The following is a 14,509-nucleotide window of genomic DNA, read 5'->3' as shown; positions in this document are numbered from 1 at the left end:
CTTACACTAACAACAACAACAACAACAACAACAATAGTGACATTAATTATTGATGATGATGATGATGATGATGATGATAACTGTGGTTTCCTCAAGTACCAAGCGTGGTGCAGGTGGTATCAACCACCGCAGAGAGACTGCACAGGAAAGCAGTATCACAAGGCACCGATGAGATGCTAGGAAGAAGCCATACCTCCCACTAGTTCCAAAATGCCACCACCACACCTATGTCCTGAAGTAGTGCTGCTAGAGGCCAGGAGGACAGTTCTGTTTGAGGTCAATTCCTGTCCACTTACAGGAAGTTCCTGTCTAAGTAATGTCATCATGGTACCTACTCACCATGACATGGCCAGTGTCAACAGTAGGGAGTGAAGAATGTCTCCTGTGAATTGTGCCTACGTGCCAATGATATCAGAACTGTGTCAACAAATGTCTATAAACTTGTGTTTTATTGTGACTCTATTGAAGCCACAATATGGCCTTTCTCAACTTTTATCAATTTGCCACTAAGTAATCATGGCTCACTTAGTGTGTTCTGAACTGCAAATTCACATGTGAGTTTCGTAGCTACAGACTACAAAGTCAAGCATGATTCGACTGCAAATGTGGTGTACAAGAATGTACCACTGGAAAACAGTTTGACTTTTGGCAAAAACAATCGTATTATAAATATGAATACTAAAACTTATTAGGCAAATGAATAGAGTTTAATGTATTCACATTGAAAAATAATTACTTACTAATTACAAGCAAACCATTGTGACATTGTGCTACCAGAAAAATGTAGCCACATCACATGACTCATCAATGCAGCTAACTGACATTGCAATACCAAACTTACACCTAAAGCACATGGAGAAGATAAATACGCTGTCTTAAAGAAATAATTGGAGACAGCATGACATACTACAGCTTTGTACAATACCATATGAGAGATACCTTGCATACTGTATGGGCTGCGTGGGGAAGCCACACGGTCTGAGGTGCCTTGCTATTGTTCGCGCAGCTCCCCTCGTCGGAGGTTCAAGTCCCCCCCCCCCCCCCCCCCCCCTTCGGGCATCGGTGTGTGTGTGTGTGTGTGTGTGTGTGTGTGTGTGTGTGTGTGTGTGTGTGTGTTTTGTCCTCAGCTTAAGTCAGATTCAGTATTTAAGCCTAGGGACCAATGACCTCAGCAGTCTGGTCCCATAGGAACTTATCACCACTATATGGAGGTCTAAAGGAATTTTGGCATGCCAACAGAACTTTCAAGGTTGATGGAGAAATATGTGGTACTTGCAATGAAATAGAGTTGGGAAAATTTGTGGGAGCCAAGATTAAAAATGAGGGCCTTAGTTTACAGCAACATCATTTTTTCACTGTAAATTATAGTTTGGTATGTTAAATTATCATAAAAATGATAACATGGTCTCGCAGAAGGTTGACAATCATGAGAAACAGATTATAAGGTATTCACAACAGCCATATTAAGACCACAAAGTTTCTCTCACAGTCCCATTAACTATGTTATTACCACTGGTACTTCTATTAAAATATAAGAAAAAACTGATTAATTACACTTATTGCCAAGCAAGATTTGAACAGGCAGCTAAAACAGTCTTTGCAGCAGGGGATGATCTCTCTGTAATGCAGATAGAGAGTAGATGATCAAAAGTCTCTCTTATGGCTCTTATTTTGGCTTATGCGGATAGCTCATAATGTGAACAATGAGTAGCTGTACATTGTGAGTGTTATAGCTTCCTGGATTTGACAAATGAAATTTATTAACTCAGCATACATCTTACAAAACAATTACTCAAATTATTTCAACACCGCACAAAATATCAAGTAAATTTAGCTTGGTAGTTTAAATCTACACTCTGAAAGCAGAGAACAATCACAAAGTTGCCAAACAGTTCTCACAATGCTATTACATCTCAGTTACACAGCAGCAGGAAGAAAGCATTTCCATTTACAACATGGTACTTGAGTGGGTCCAGACTTCCCATGCTGCCTTAGCTGCAATGCCAAGCCTTCAGGCCTTGAATATCGCTGAACATGAATCCGAAGAAGCATCGAAATACCAAAAGCACACCATATTTTGAGTTTTATTTCCCATTTCCATAACTAGGGCAAGCAGCCAAGCGTAACTGCCTTACTTTAGGCAAGAAGTCTTTGTGGGCATCTGTGATCATGTTGGCACTAATGATTATGTACTTTCTTCTGACACCAAAATCTTTATTTAAGTTCTGATAGCATGTTTCGCATTACCCCTTCATCTGATCTGTGGCATAAGAATACAATTTAGGATAGAATTGCTTTACTGTAACGTATTCTCAACTGGTAAGTTTAATAATAGGGCAACCAGAAATGTGTTATGAGAAGTTAAATAAAACTTTTTGGTAATCAATGTTGTTGTTGTTGTTGTTGTGGTCTTCAGCCCTGAGACTGGTTTGATGCAGCTCTCCATGCTAATCTATCCTGTCCAAGTTCCTTCATCTCCCAGCACCTACGGCAACCTACATCCTTCTGAATCTGCTTAGTCTATTCATCTCTTGGTCTCCATCTATGATTTTTAACCTCCACGCTGCCCTCCAATGCTAAATTTGTGATCCCTTCATGCCTCAGAATATGTCCTACTAACCGGTCCCTTCTTCTCGTCAAGTTGTGCCACAAACTCCTCTTCTCCCCAATTCTATTCAATACCTCCTCATTAGTTATGTGGTCTACCCATCTAATCTTCAGCATTCTTCTGTAGCACCACATTTCGAAAGCGACAAGTGTATAATCACAAGTGACCTGGGAATAATGTTTCAGTCCACTTGTGGCATACATCGCCATGAATAAAACGCAGTTGTGATTTACCGATTAGAGCTCGGCACAGATTTTCTTTGAAGTGTCTCAAATTTGACACAATTTGCTCCTAATTTTGTTAAGTCCTCTTACTTTCATACCAATTAGGCCTCTTAGCCTACCAGTTTGTAAACATAAGAAATATACAGCTGCATTTGTTAAACTAGCAAGCTGCTTTTGTAGTACTACAACTGAGGCTGAATATGACTCAGTCAGCAAGACAAATTTTAATTTCAGTCCATTGACTGGTGACATACTGAATTAATTATGAATTTCTGTGGCTTTTGCTTGTCTCAAGAATTATGGCATGTAAGCAAATAATGGAAGGTTAGGTTTTAATGTGTCATTGATGACAAAGTGACTAGCGGTGCTACAAAAGGTTGGAAGAGTGATGGAAATGTTCGTTTTTTTCCCCCAAAGAACCATCCTGCACTTGCCTTAACCAGTTTAATGAAATCATGGAAAATTTAAGTCTAGGAGGCTGTAGGAGTATTTAAACCCTGCCCATCCCAAATGTGCACGTATTTCAATTGTCACCTTTGTTACTTAATACTGTTCTGTATGAGATAATACAGCCGACAGTCTCCACTCTGAACCAGATGTACTGGCCATCACTCTGTACACATTCTTCAATGGCACAGGCAGAGTACCTTGTAAGAGTTCTGGTGAAATAAGATAGTCAGTGTTATATTTTTTCGACCTCATATTGACCACACTAGTTTCTATTTCAAGGAAAAAAGAATCCTCCTCAGAAAGTACCATGAGATACCAACAATTTAATGAAATATATTAAAAGAAACTAGAAGGTATGCTGGACTCTAAAACCATTCACGGGTTTCATGGTAAGTGTGTGATTTGTTTCTCTCCCTGTGGTTGTAAAATCCATTTTATTATAATGAGAGAAATACAACCTTTTAGTATTCTGCAGCTTAATGTGATAGCCGATATTAACAGCAGGCTCTTTGTCAACGTGTTTCCATTTTATTGCTAGTTAGCTTTAGCCTATTTTCAGACTTACAGAAATGGTAATAAAACTCAATGTGGTATCCTTTCGGCATTGAACACTCCTTTAGGTCATGAACCACACTTCATCTCTGACCTCAGGCCTGTGCAAGTAGTTTAACTACAATTGCAAGATGCAGGAAAGCTTTGGTAACATTGCAATCATTCAGTAATTTCCCAGTGTGTCACTGAATTATGTAGATAAATTCACTAGATGTTCTTGTCATTTCAAACAAATATTCCAAATGAAAATAACCAATTTTTGAAAATATAATCTAATTGGATTGATAAAAAAATCATCTTGCCAATCAGCAGGAGGAGGACACAATATAAAAGGTATTATGCAACCTTTCAGAGCCTGTTTCCCTTATTCAGACACACTATGTATTCCTTCCGCTTTGCAGCCTCCTCCTCTTTGCTTAGTATAAGCATCTCATTTTACCTCTTAATACTTATGCATATGCTTCTCTTTTCTCCAAAGGTCCCTCTAATTTTGTGTACATTGCTCCTATCTCCTGTACTTGCTGCATTTTTATATATTTATCCCTTAGTCAATATCTTGTGCATTATCCAAGAATTCCTACTGAGCCTTGTTGTTTTACCTATTTGGTACTCTGGTGCTCTTGGTAGTTCCTCTCTCAAGGTTTATTTTCTACTGCGTTCCTTAACTCTGATTCAAACAGTTGTTGTCAATGCTACCTTAAACACTCAGCAACCTCATGTTCTTTCAACTCATTCAGGTCCCATTTTTTAATTCCTACCTTACTGCAATTTCTCCAGTTTTAATTGGTAGTTTATAACCATTAAATTATGGTCAGAGTACACATCTGCCCATGGACACGTTTTCAGTTTAAAATATGGTTTTGAAATCTCTGTCTTAGTATTATGTAATCTATCTGAAACCTTCCTATGCCTCCAGATCTCTTCCCTGTATACAATCTTCTCGCAGGGTTCTTAAACCAAGTATTAGCAATGACGAAATTGTGCTTGGGGCAAAATTACACTAGAGGACTTTCCCTTTCATTCATTTCATCCAGTCCATGTTCTCTTACTGTTTTTCCTATTCATCCTTTTCCTTCTATAAAATTCCAACTCCCCTCTCAATTAAATTTCCATATATCTCAACTATCTGAACAATTTCTTTTATGTCATTGTACACTTTTTCAGTCTCTTCATCTGTGGAGATAGTAGGCATATAAACTTGTACTACTGTAGTGCATAATGGATTCACTATGCCGTTCATAAGTAGTTTACCACCATTCCTATTCTCTTATTCATTATCAGGCTTATTCCTGAACTATTTCTATTTGTTTTTATGTTGACAGCCCTGTACTCACCTGACTGGAAGTAGTGCTCTCTCTACCACTGCACTTCATTAATTCCCACTACATCTAACTTTAACCACTCCATTTCCATTTTTAATTTCTATTGCATACCTACACCATTAAGGGATCCAACATCATTCTCCAACCAGTAGATTGGCAGTTTTGTTTGTCCTAATGACACATGAACAGTCCCTACCCAGAGATCCAAATGGAGACTACTTGGCCTCTAGAGTAATTTATGCAAGAAAATGCCATCATCATTAAGCAGTACAGTAGAGATATATGTCCTCAGGAAAAATAACAGCTGTAATTCTTGCAAGCTTGCTGTTTCTTGTAATACTGACACAGCAAGGCCATGTTTGCTAATGTTATGAAGCCACATCAGTCAATCACTTAGACCTGTACCCTTGTAACAACTGAGAAGGCTGCTGCTAATGCATGTTTGTCTAGCCTCTCCACAGATACCCCTTCAATGTAGTTGGACATACAGTGCGTGCGGCTATGGCTATCTGTATCATTAAGGCATACAAAGCTATCCCACCTCAGCAAGGTCCATAGTTCGTAGTGGGGGTGGGGAGTTAAAAAAGTCGACAACATAATCACCACCAGAATATTTGCCGTTTGTTGGCAGTTTGAGGCAGTTCTTTCTGATTGTGGGCATACTATCATAAAACACTGGATTCGAATTTTAGTTGAAAGGAGATCAAGTATGCCTCTCACATGTTTACTTCTTTTCTAACAATGAGACTGGCTGTATAATGGGGACATCCACAAGGGTTAGAGCAATGGTATAAGGAATTGTGATTGAGTGTCATATGGATTCACAAATAAATTATAGAAATTATAGAAGACAGTTAAAATCAGTTTTGAATTCTCCTGTGGCGGATTTTGATAGTTGCATGTGACCTTATGGATAATATTAGGAATGTAAATGAAATGTTCCCTTTACTCTTCTCCCTGATGATAAATGACTGACTATTGGTGGAGTCAGACACAGTTGCTTCCACCAAATAACTACTTGTGAATCCCCATATGCCTCTGTGTAAACAAAACTTGAAGAAGCACTACAAAACACTGTAGTGTTATGGTCTACATAATGCGTGGTTGGATTTCAAAAATGCTGGCTACGTTACTATCCTGGAGCCAATCAACACTATATAATGCATTAAACCGAAATAAATTTAGTCACACATTCAGTGTACACAGGCAGGAATTTACAGTGAAATAATGTTCACTTCTCATGGTGTTATAATCTATAACAGAGTTCATTTGCAGAAAACGAAGTATCACTTCTCACGACTCTCAATCATTTATCACTGAAATAATATCTGTCTGTGAGAATGTTTAAATAGGCTAACTAGCATCATGTGACTGAATAAACATCAGAAAATCAGTTAAATTAGTAAATGTGGCTTTAGTGCAAGTCAAAAGTTGAAGTTCCATAACTGTAAACTGAAGATAGTCTAAGTGCAGATAACCATCAAAGTTAACTGCAGAGCAGTTTTAAAGTTTAGACGAAGTCACCTGACATGAAATATTCAGATCCTCATGCTAAAAATGTTTCTAAGTATATGCGATCAACACATACAGAATTTTACAAATCAGCGACCAAATACTTAGAAATATTTCTTAGGTGGTTAGGTTCTGGGTAACAGGCTGAAGGTGCTGATCTACCAGAGCAGAGATTCTCTCTGTGAGAGCACAGTAAATGGCCATAATGAGGCATCCTGGGTGGTAGGGTTTATGGACTTTAGGAAGCATGTAAAGGGTAGGAGTGTGGGGAGTGGTAAGGATGAGGAGAGACATGGACTCCAGGGAGAGGTTCTGGGATAGGTCTATGGATTTGAGGAGGGACTGGAGTATGAAAAATATAATATATATTTAATACTCCAGTCTCTCCTCAAATCCTTAGGCCCATCCCAGAACCTCACCCCCGAGTCAATCTCACTCCTCACCCCAACCACTCCCCGAACTTCTACCTTCTACATGCTTCCTTGAAGTCCATAAACCCAACCACCCAGGACACCCCATTGGGACCGGTTACTGTGCCCCCCCCCCCCCCACTCTCTCTCTCTCTCTCTCTCTCTCTCTCTCTCTCTCTCTCTCTCTCTCTCTGTTCTTGTAGACCAACACCTTCACAGCCTATTACCCAGAACTTACCCTCCTATATAAAAGATAACAACCATTTCCTCCACCGACTCTCTGCAGTTTCTGTCCCTTTACCACAAGGTGTTCTGCTCATCATTATTTATGCCACCTCCCTTTACACTAATATCCCTAATTCCCATGGTCTTACCACTATTGAACACTACCTTTTCCAATTCCAGGCGGATTCCAAACCAATAATCTCCTTCATAGTCACCATGATCAACTATGTCCTCACCCACAACTACTACTCCTTTGAAGGCATTACCCACAAACAAACCCAGGGCATGCCTCTGGACACTCGTATGGCACCAACTTAAGCCCAATTATTCATGGGCTTTATAGAGGAATCCTTCCTAAACACCCAGAATCCTAAACTGTTTCAGATTCACTGATGACGTCTTTGTGATCTGGATCGAGGGTGAGGGCACCCTATCCAAATTCCTCCAGAACCTCAACAGCTTCTCCTCCATTAGTTTCACCTGGTCCTACTCAGCCCAACAAGCCACCTTCTTAAATGTTGACCTCAACCTCAACGATGGCTACATCAGTACCTCTGCCCATACCAAACTTACTAACCACCAGCAGTACCTCCACTTCAACAGCTGCCACCCATTCCATACCAAGAAGTCCCTTCCATACAGGCTAGCCACCCATGGTCATTGCATTTCCAGTGACGAACGGTCCCTCTCTAAATGTACCGAGGGTCTCACTGAGGTCTTTACAGACCATAATTCTCCTCCCAACCTTGTACAAAAACAAATCTCCTGTGCCTTATTTTTCCAGTAACCACCACCTCCCAAAGTCTCATCGTCTGGCCACAGAGGGAGCATTCCCCTCATAACTCAACACCACCCAAGACTGGAGCAACCCCCAGGGTTTCAACTAGCTCTCCTCATGCCCTGAAATGAGAAATGGCCTACCCAGTATCCTTCCCATCCCTCTCAAAATGGTATCCACCATCTCTGAATCTACACAATATCCTTGTCCATCCATAATACACAATCCCTACTCCCAACATCCATACACATCCCTTACTCCCAACCCCTTACCTCATGACTCATATCCCAGAAATAGAACTTCATGCAAGACCTGTCCCATACATCCTTCCACCACTCCAGTCCGTTCACAAGCATCACCTATCCCATCAAAGGCAGGGCTACCTGTGAAACCAGTCAAGTGATCTACAAGGTAAGCTGCAACTGCTGTGCTGCATTCTATGTGGGCATGACAACTAACAAGCATGTCTGCATGAATGAACACCGACAAACTGTGGCCAAGAAACAACTGGACCACCCTGTTGCTAAGCACATTGGCCAACACAACATTCCTCAATTCAATGGCCACTTTACAGCCTTTGCCATATCTATTCTTCCCACCAACACCAGCTTTTCTGAATTGCGTGTGTGGGAATTCACCCTGCAATATAGTCCATGTTTCCATAACCCTCCTGGCCTCAACCTTCATTAGTCATTGTCCTCCCTCAACTAGCCCCTTCCCTGTTCCCATTCAAGCACTACAAAGCCCTCTATTCCACCAACACACACAGTCTCTCTATTTCTCTGCTTTTCTATCCCTCTCCCGCCCGCCATCTAACCTCTCGACTGCACCTAGCTGCCCTACCCCCATCTCACGACATCCCTGCACACTCCCCAGCAGCACATCACTGTCCTCCAGCCCTACCAAGCTATCCCTCCCCCTCCCTGCCCCAGCATCACCAGTTGCCTCTCCCATAATGCACTACTACTGCTGCTGCTGCATAGTGTGGCTTCAGCTGCCAGAGACTGTGGTCATTTGTGTGTGAGTTGCATTTGTGTGTGTGTGTGTGTGTGTGTGTGTGTGTGTGTGTGTGTGTGTGTGTGTTGATCTGTTTCTGACAAAGGCCTTGTTGGCTGAATGCTTATTTTGTGACAGTCTAATTGTTGTGCCTATCTGCAACCCAACATCTCCACTGTACGGTGAGTAGCAACTAATCTTTCCGTAATACTATTAAACATTAATTTGGATGCTAATTTCATCAGATTTCTAATGTTGACCATATTTTTTCTGTAGCTTTAAAGGTTTTGTTAGAAATAGTGTTTCTATCCATGTGGATACTATTTTGCAGCATTGTGTCATCAATAAAAGTAAACAATTAAAATTACTTACAGTCATACATCCCTAATTAAATCTACTTTCACTGTTTCATACTTACAGTCATACATCCCTAATTAAATCTACTTTCACTGTTTCACATTTATGACAAAATTCACTTTTTCATGCACAGAAGATACATTACAGCCCGTAAACTTAAAATATGCAACATTCACAAAAAATCTACCAAAACAATTTGATAACACGCACTGAGACTTATCTATTGACATATTTGTATGAATCTCTTAAGCCGTTTGTGAGTTATTAATTTTTAAAGCTATTTTTATACCAGATACATTTAATATTACGTCATTTGAAAGCTAAATCTCTTAAGTAGGGCACATCTTTACTCAGAAACTCAACTCAGTTTTGTCCTAAAATTAATGTGACTGGCTTCTCTGTCACTGGCTGGGTTTAGTTTTTATTTTGAGTGCCCCTTATTTAATATTTTCTTTAACAGAATTTGATTCAGCATGGTGTTGTGTGATAGAGGAAATGCTTTTCCCTTCTTTTTTAAGTGTGTGTTTTATCTAAGCTGAGCCATAATTTTCATTCTCAGTAGACTGCATAATTACTCAAATCTGTACTTTGATCCATACGAAAAGCAGTAATAGTAAAATTTTCTGCTAAATTTTCAAAAAAATTTCAACACCACACATTTTGCGAAGACATATTTCCCAGCACTTATTTTACCTCGCACTATTTCTTAGTATTTGAAATCACTGCAACACCACTGCCTATGCAAAAAAGTATAAAACGTACCTGAGCTTCTGAGAATCTCCAGAATCTGTTTTCGTTGGCTCTGCATGTATTTAAGGAATACAGTGCCTCCCAGTTCACGTAGTTTAGGTACCTGGTCAACAAATGTTACAAAATGGCTTCCCAGAACTTTTGGTAGCCTGTCTCTGTAACTGTGGCCAAGTCTTAGAAGATGATGAGCTAAATATATGCAGTTGTTGTGGAAAAGGGCTGGAAACAAATAAAAATACAAAAATAACTATCAGTAACAAAAATAATCAATAAATTATTTATTTACAAAACAAAAAAATACCTTTACAATGACTAGAGGGAATAGAGGGAAATGGTATTAGCTAATTGTAATCACTAACTGTGTCATTTCCCTCTATTACCTCTAGTCATTGTAAAGATATTTATTTTAGTCAGATGAACTTTATTTAGTTATTTCCTTTAGTGGTTAACTATCTGCTGCAGTTTCGTCTGTCTGTGATCACTCACTATCTTGCAATTTTTATGCTGATTACATTACCGTTCTCTTACAAACTAATCTTTTTCAATATTTCTCAATCTGGGAGGTGGCTCAGTGTCAGACTATCATATTAAGTAACAATGGTGTGTGTGTGTGTGTGTGTGTGTGTGTGTGTGTGTGTGTGTGTGTACGCGCGTGCGTGCGTGCACAAGGGCGCATCTGTTTTTAGATCTTGCAGGTGCCCAATGGCGGGGGTCAATCAGTGCCCTTACATGTATTAAGACAAACAAATGTGGAGAGGAACTAAAATTGTTGTACTCTCATACACTCAAAATGACCACATGCACTAAAACCAGTTAGGAGGGAAGAGTGCTAATCTAGAAAGCAAAACACAGAGAAAGCAAAACACAGAGACAGCAAAACACAGAGACAGCAAAACACAGAGACAGCAAAACACAGAGACAGCAAAACACAGAGACAGCAAAACACAGAGACAGCAAAACACAGAGACAGCAAAACACAGAGACAGCAAAACACAGAGACAGCAAAACACAGAGACAGCAAAACACAGAGACAGCAAAACACAGAGACAGCAAAACACAGAGACAGCAAAACACAGAGACAGCAAAACACAGAGAAAGCAAAACACAGAGACAGCAAAACACAGAGACAGCAAAACACAGAGACAGCAAAACACAGAGACAGCAAAACACAGAGAAAACAAAACACAGACGAGCTAAAAGAAAAGCACAGGGATATGTGACTGGCTGACCACTTACAAAAAACTTGGGGGAGCCAGCTACCCTGTTGACAAATTAGAAACATCTCCCTAAAATCTTGTTAAAAATGTTGGACAGTTCACAAAACATTAAAAAATTGAACCAAATTTGTCTGATCATTACATAAAATAGACTGCAGATTCGCTGGCAAATCCGTCGCAGTCCACTGGTTTGCAAATAAAATGCAGTCTACTAAAATGTGATGCATCGTGATCTACATGCCACAAGGACCACACATTGGAGGGTCCTCTCCCTGGAGTAAGAATCCTTGCATCACACGACTGTGGCCTATGTGAAGACGAGTAAGGAGGACCTCATCCCATCGTTGTGGCTGGAAGGAAGTATGCCACGGCCAAGTTGTGGGCTTTACAACAAGGAGCTTATCGTCAGTCACTTCCAGCCATTCATCTTCCCATTGACACAGGACTTTATACCTCAACAGCGAGGTGATAGCCTGCAGGGGTATAGCACACTGAAATACCAGGGGGTCACGACACCCCTCCTTGGCTGCTCGATCCGCCCTTTCGTTCCCCACAATTCCCACATGCCCTGGTACCTAGCAGAAAGACACCTCCTTCCGCAGTCGCTGTAGTTGGAGGAGGGCATTCTGGATAGTCTGGGTTACTTTATCTGCTGGGTACAAATGCTGGAGAGAGTGAAGGGTGCTCAGAAATCTGAACAGATGAGAAATTGAGCATTGGTAGAACATCTCATCTGCTCCAGCACCCGCAAGAGTGCATAAAATTGTATGTCGAAGATAGGAAATTCTAGAAGCAGTCTAAACTTGAGAAAATGATTGGGGAAGATGACAGAGCAACCAACGGATGCCCACCCATATGTTGAAACAGCTACATGGTTGTGGTGCTCAGATAAAATGTTAGAAAACATCACATTAAAAATGGAAGCATGAGTGCTGTCTCTCCTGTACCGCACCAAATCTATAACCACAATGAGCCTCGTCAGTGACCAGGGCGGCAGACAAAAAAAACCCTGGATTTCGGGTTGTACTGGCTCTGCACCGAGTCACTCCAGCACATGCTGCACCCAGATCTCAAATGGCATTGTGACTCATAGACGGTTAGAAAAAAGGCACTCCAGAGGTTGATGAGCACCAGTATGGAGTGCGGGTGAAGTTGGAGCTGCCAGGAACTTACGCGCCTGACTCACCATGAGGAGCTGGTGCCGGATGATAAGTGGCGGTTCCTCACGCCTCAGCACAGAGGCTGGGTACAAGAATGGTACGACAGGCGCCCGTGGCCAGTCAAATCTCATAATGGACAGCATCAATGATCCTCAAATAAGAGGGCCTCACTGACCTATACACCATGCACTCTTAGTCCAGCCGTGAATGCACAAAGCCCAATAAATCTGGAGGAGATGCACCATATCCACTGCCCAAGTCCTTTGACTGAGGCAGTGATGTTCAGTGCCTTCAAGGTTCTGGCTTTCAGGTCTCGCAGTTGTGGCAACCACGACAATCAGGAGTCAGAAATGATGCCCAGAAACTGCTCTGTGTCTCTAGAATGTAGGATGGTGTCTCTCATATTCAAGGCAGACAAATTAAAAAGACGATGAGAATAATTAAAATGAACACACACACACACACACACACACACACACACACACACACACACACACACACACACACACACACAACCACACTTACTGCAGAAAACTGAAAACCTGTCTTTGCAGCCCACTCCTCTAACCTCCGCACTGCAAGTTCCAACTACAGCTGCCATTGCAACACTGGAGGAGGAACAGAAAACAGAAAAATCATTCACAAATAAGGAGCACTGTACAGTACTGCTTACCATAGACGTGATACTATTGATGGCTACAGCAAAGAGGGTAACACTTAAAACACTGCCATGTGGGACACCATTCTCCTGCTCAAATAGATCAGACAGCGTGTCAAAATCTCAGGTCCTAAAATATCACTGAGACAGGGAAAACCCTATGAAGATGGGGAGGTGGCAATGAAAGCCCCATTGATGTAGTTATGCACAAATACTGTGTCTCCAAGTAGTATCATATACCTTAATTATATTGAAGAAACTGCCGATACAGTGATGCTTATGGAGGAAAGCCTACTGAATGGCCACCTCTAGGAGGGTCAGGTTGTCGAAAGTGGACCGAAATCTTCGGAATCCACATTGAGAGTGGCTAAGGAATTTCCTGGTCTCTAACAACCAGACCAGATGATGGTTAACCATTTGCTCCATGGTCTTTCCTACACGGCTCGTTAAGGCAATGCTCCGATAACTACTGGGACATGTGCTGTCCTTTCCTGGTTTGAGGATAGGGATCAGAAATGCCTCTCTCCATGAGTTGGGGAAGTTGCCTGTTTGCCATATTAGATTAAAACATTTGAGAAGGATTTCCTTTGATTCTGCCGGCAAATGTTGAAGCATGCAGTACCGGAAGTGGTTGTGCTGGGAGCAGTGTCTTAAGTCTCAGTCAGCGCCGATTTGAGTTTCCACATGGAAAAAGGGGAGTTCAACTTTTCCCTTTCTACGGCTGCATGCTAGCAATGAAAACCAGATCCTGGCTTGCATTCACAGTAGTTTGTGCAAAATGCTTGGCCAGCATCTGAGCAATGTCTCTGGGCGTTGTTTGGAGGCACTCCTGTTTCAGCACTACAGTTGGTAAATGGCTATGTTTACTGGAAATCCTCCGGATGGCTTCAAGTGGAATGGTTGATGGAGTCCAGGAACTCTTGCCATGATCATTTTTTGCTCTCTTTAATGACCCCATGAGCCTTGGCTCTTGCTATTCGAAAGGCGGTAAGATTGTCCACTGTTGGGCGGCATTTAAACCGTCTAAGAGCTGCACGCTTGTCCCGGATGGCTGAATGGCACTCGTCTGTCAACCAAGGTACAGGTTGCCTCTTAAGAGAGCTGAAAGACTTTGGTATGGATACATCAGCAATGTGATGGATCACATGCATGATGTGATCCCCTCATTCCTGGATGGTGTCACAGTGTTCAAATACAGCCAATTGTCTGAACAGCATCCAGTTAGCCCTGTCAATCATTCATGTTGATGGCTTCTGTTACAGCAACACATCATCCAGTAGGTGAATGACG

The 14,509-nt window shown here is 41.3% G+C and overlaps 1 protein-coding gene across 2 annotated transcripts in view; it reads right to left on the bottom strand.

Moving 5' to 3' along the window:
* The window catches only part of LOC126278656 (centromere/kinetochore protein zw10 homolog), a 184,864-nt gene that overhangs the window by 49,375 nt on the left and 120,980 nt on the right, over positions 1-14,509 (bottom strand). For both annotated transcript variants that reach the window (XM_049978871.1, XM_049978870.1), the window contains exon 7: positions 10,197-10,403. In XM_049978871.1, the coding sequence (XP_049834828.1) occupies positions 10,197-10,403 (207 nt within the window). The remainder of the gene's footprint in view (positions 1-10,196; positions 10,404-14,509) is intronic.

Source organism: Schistocerca gregaria, chromosome 6, assembly GCF_023897955.1.
Source record: "Schistocerca gregaria isolate iqSchGreg1 chromosome 6, iqSchGreg1.2, whole genome shotgun sequence".
NCBI lineage: Eukaryota > Metazoa > Arthropoda > Insecta > Orthoptera > Acrididae > Schistocerca > Schistocerca gregaria.
This window is presented reverse-complemented; position numbering and strand designations above follow the sequence as displayed.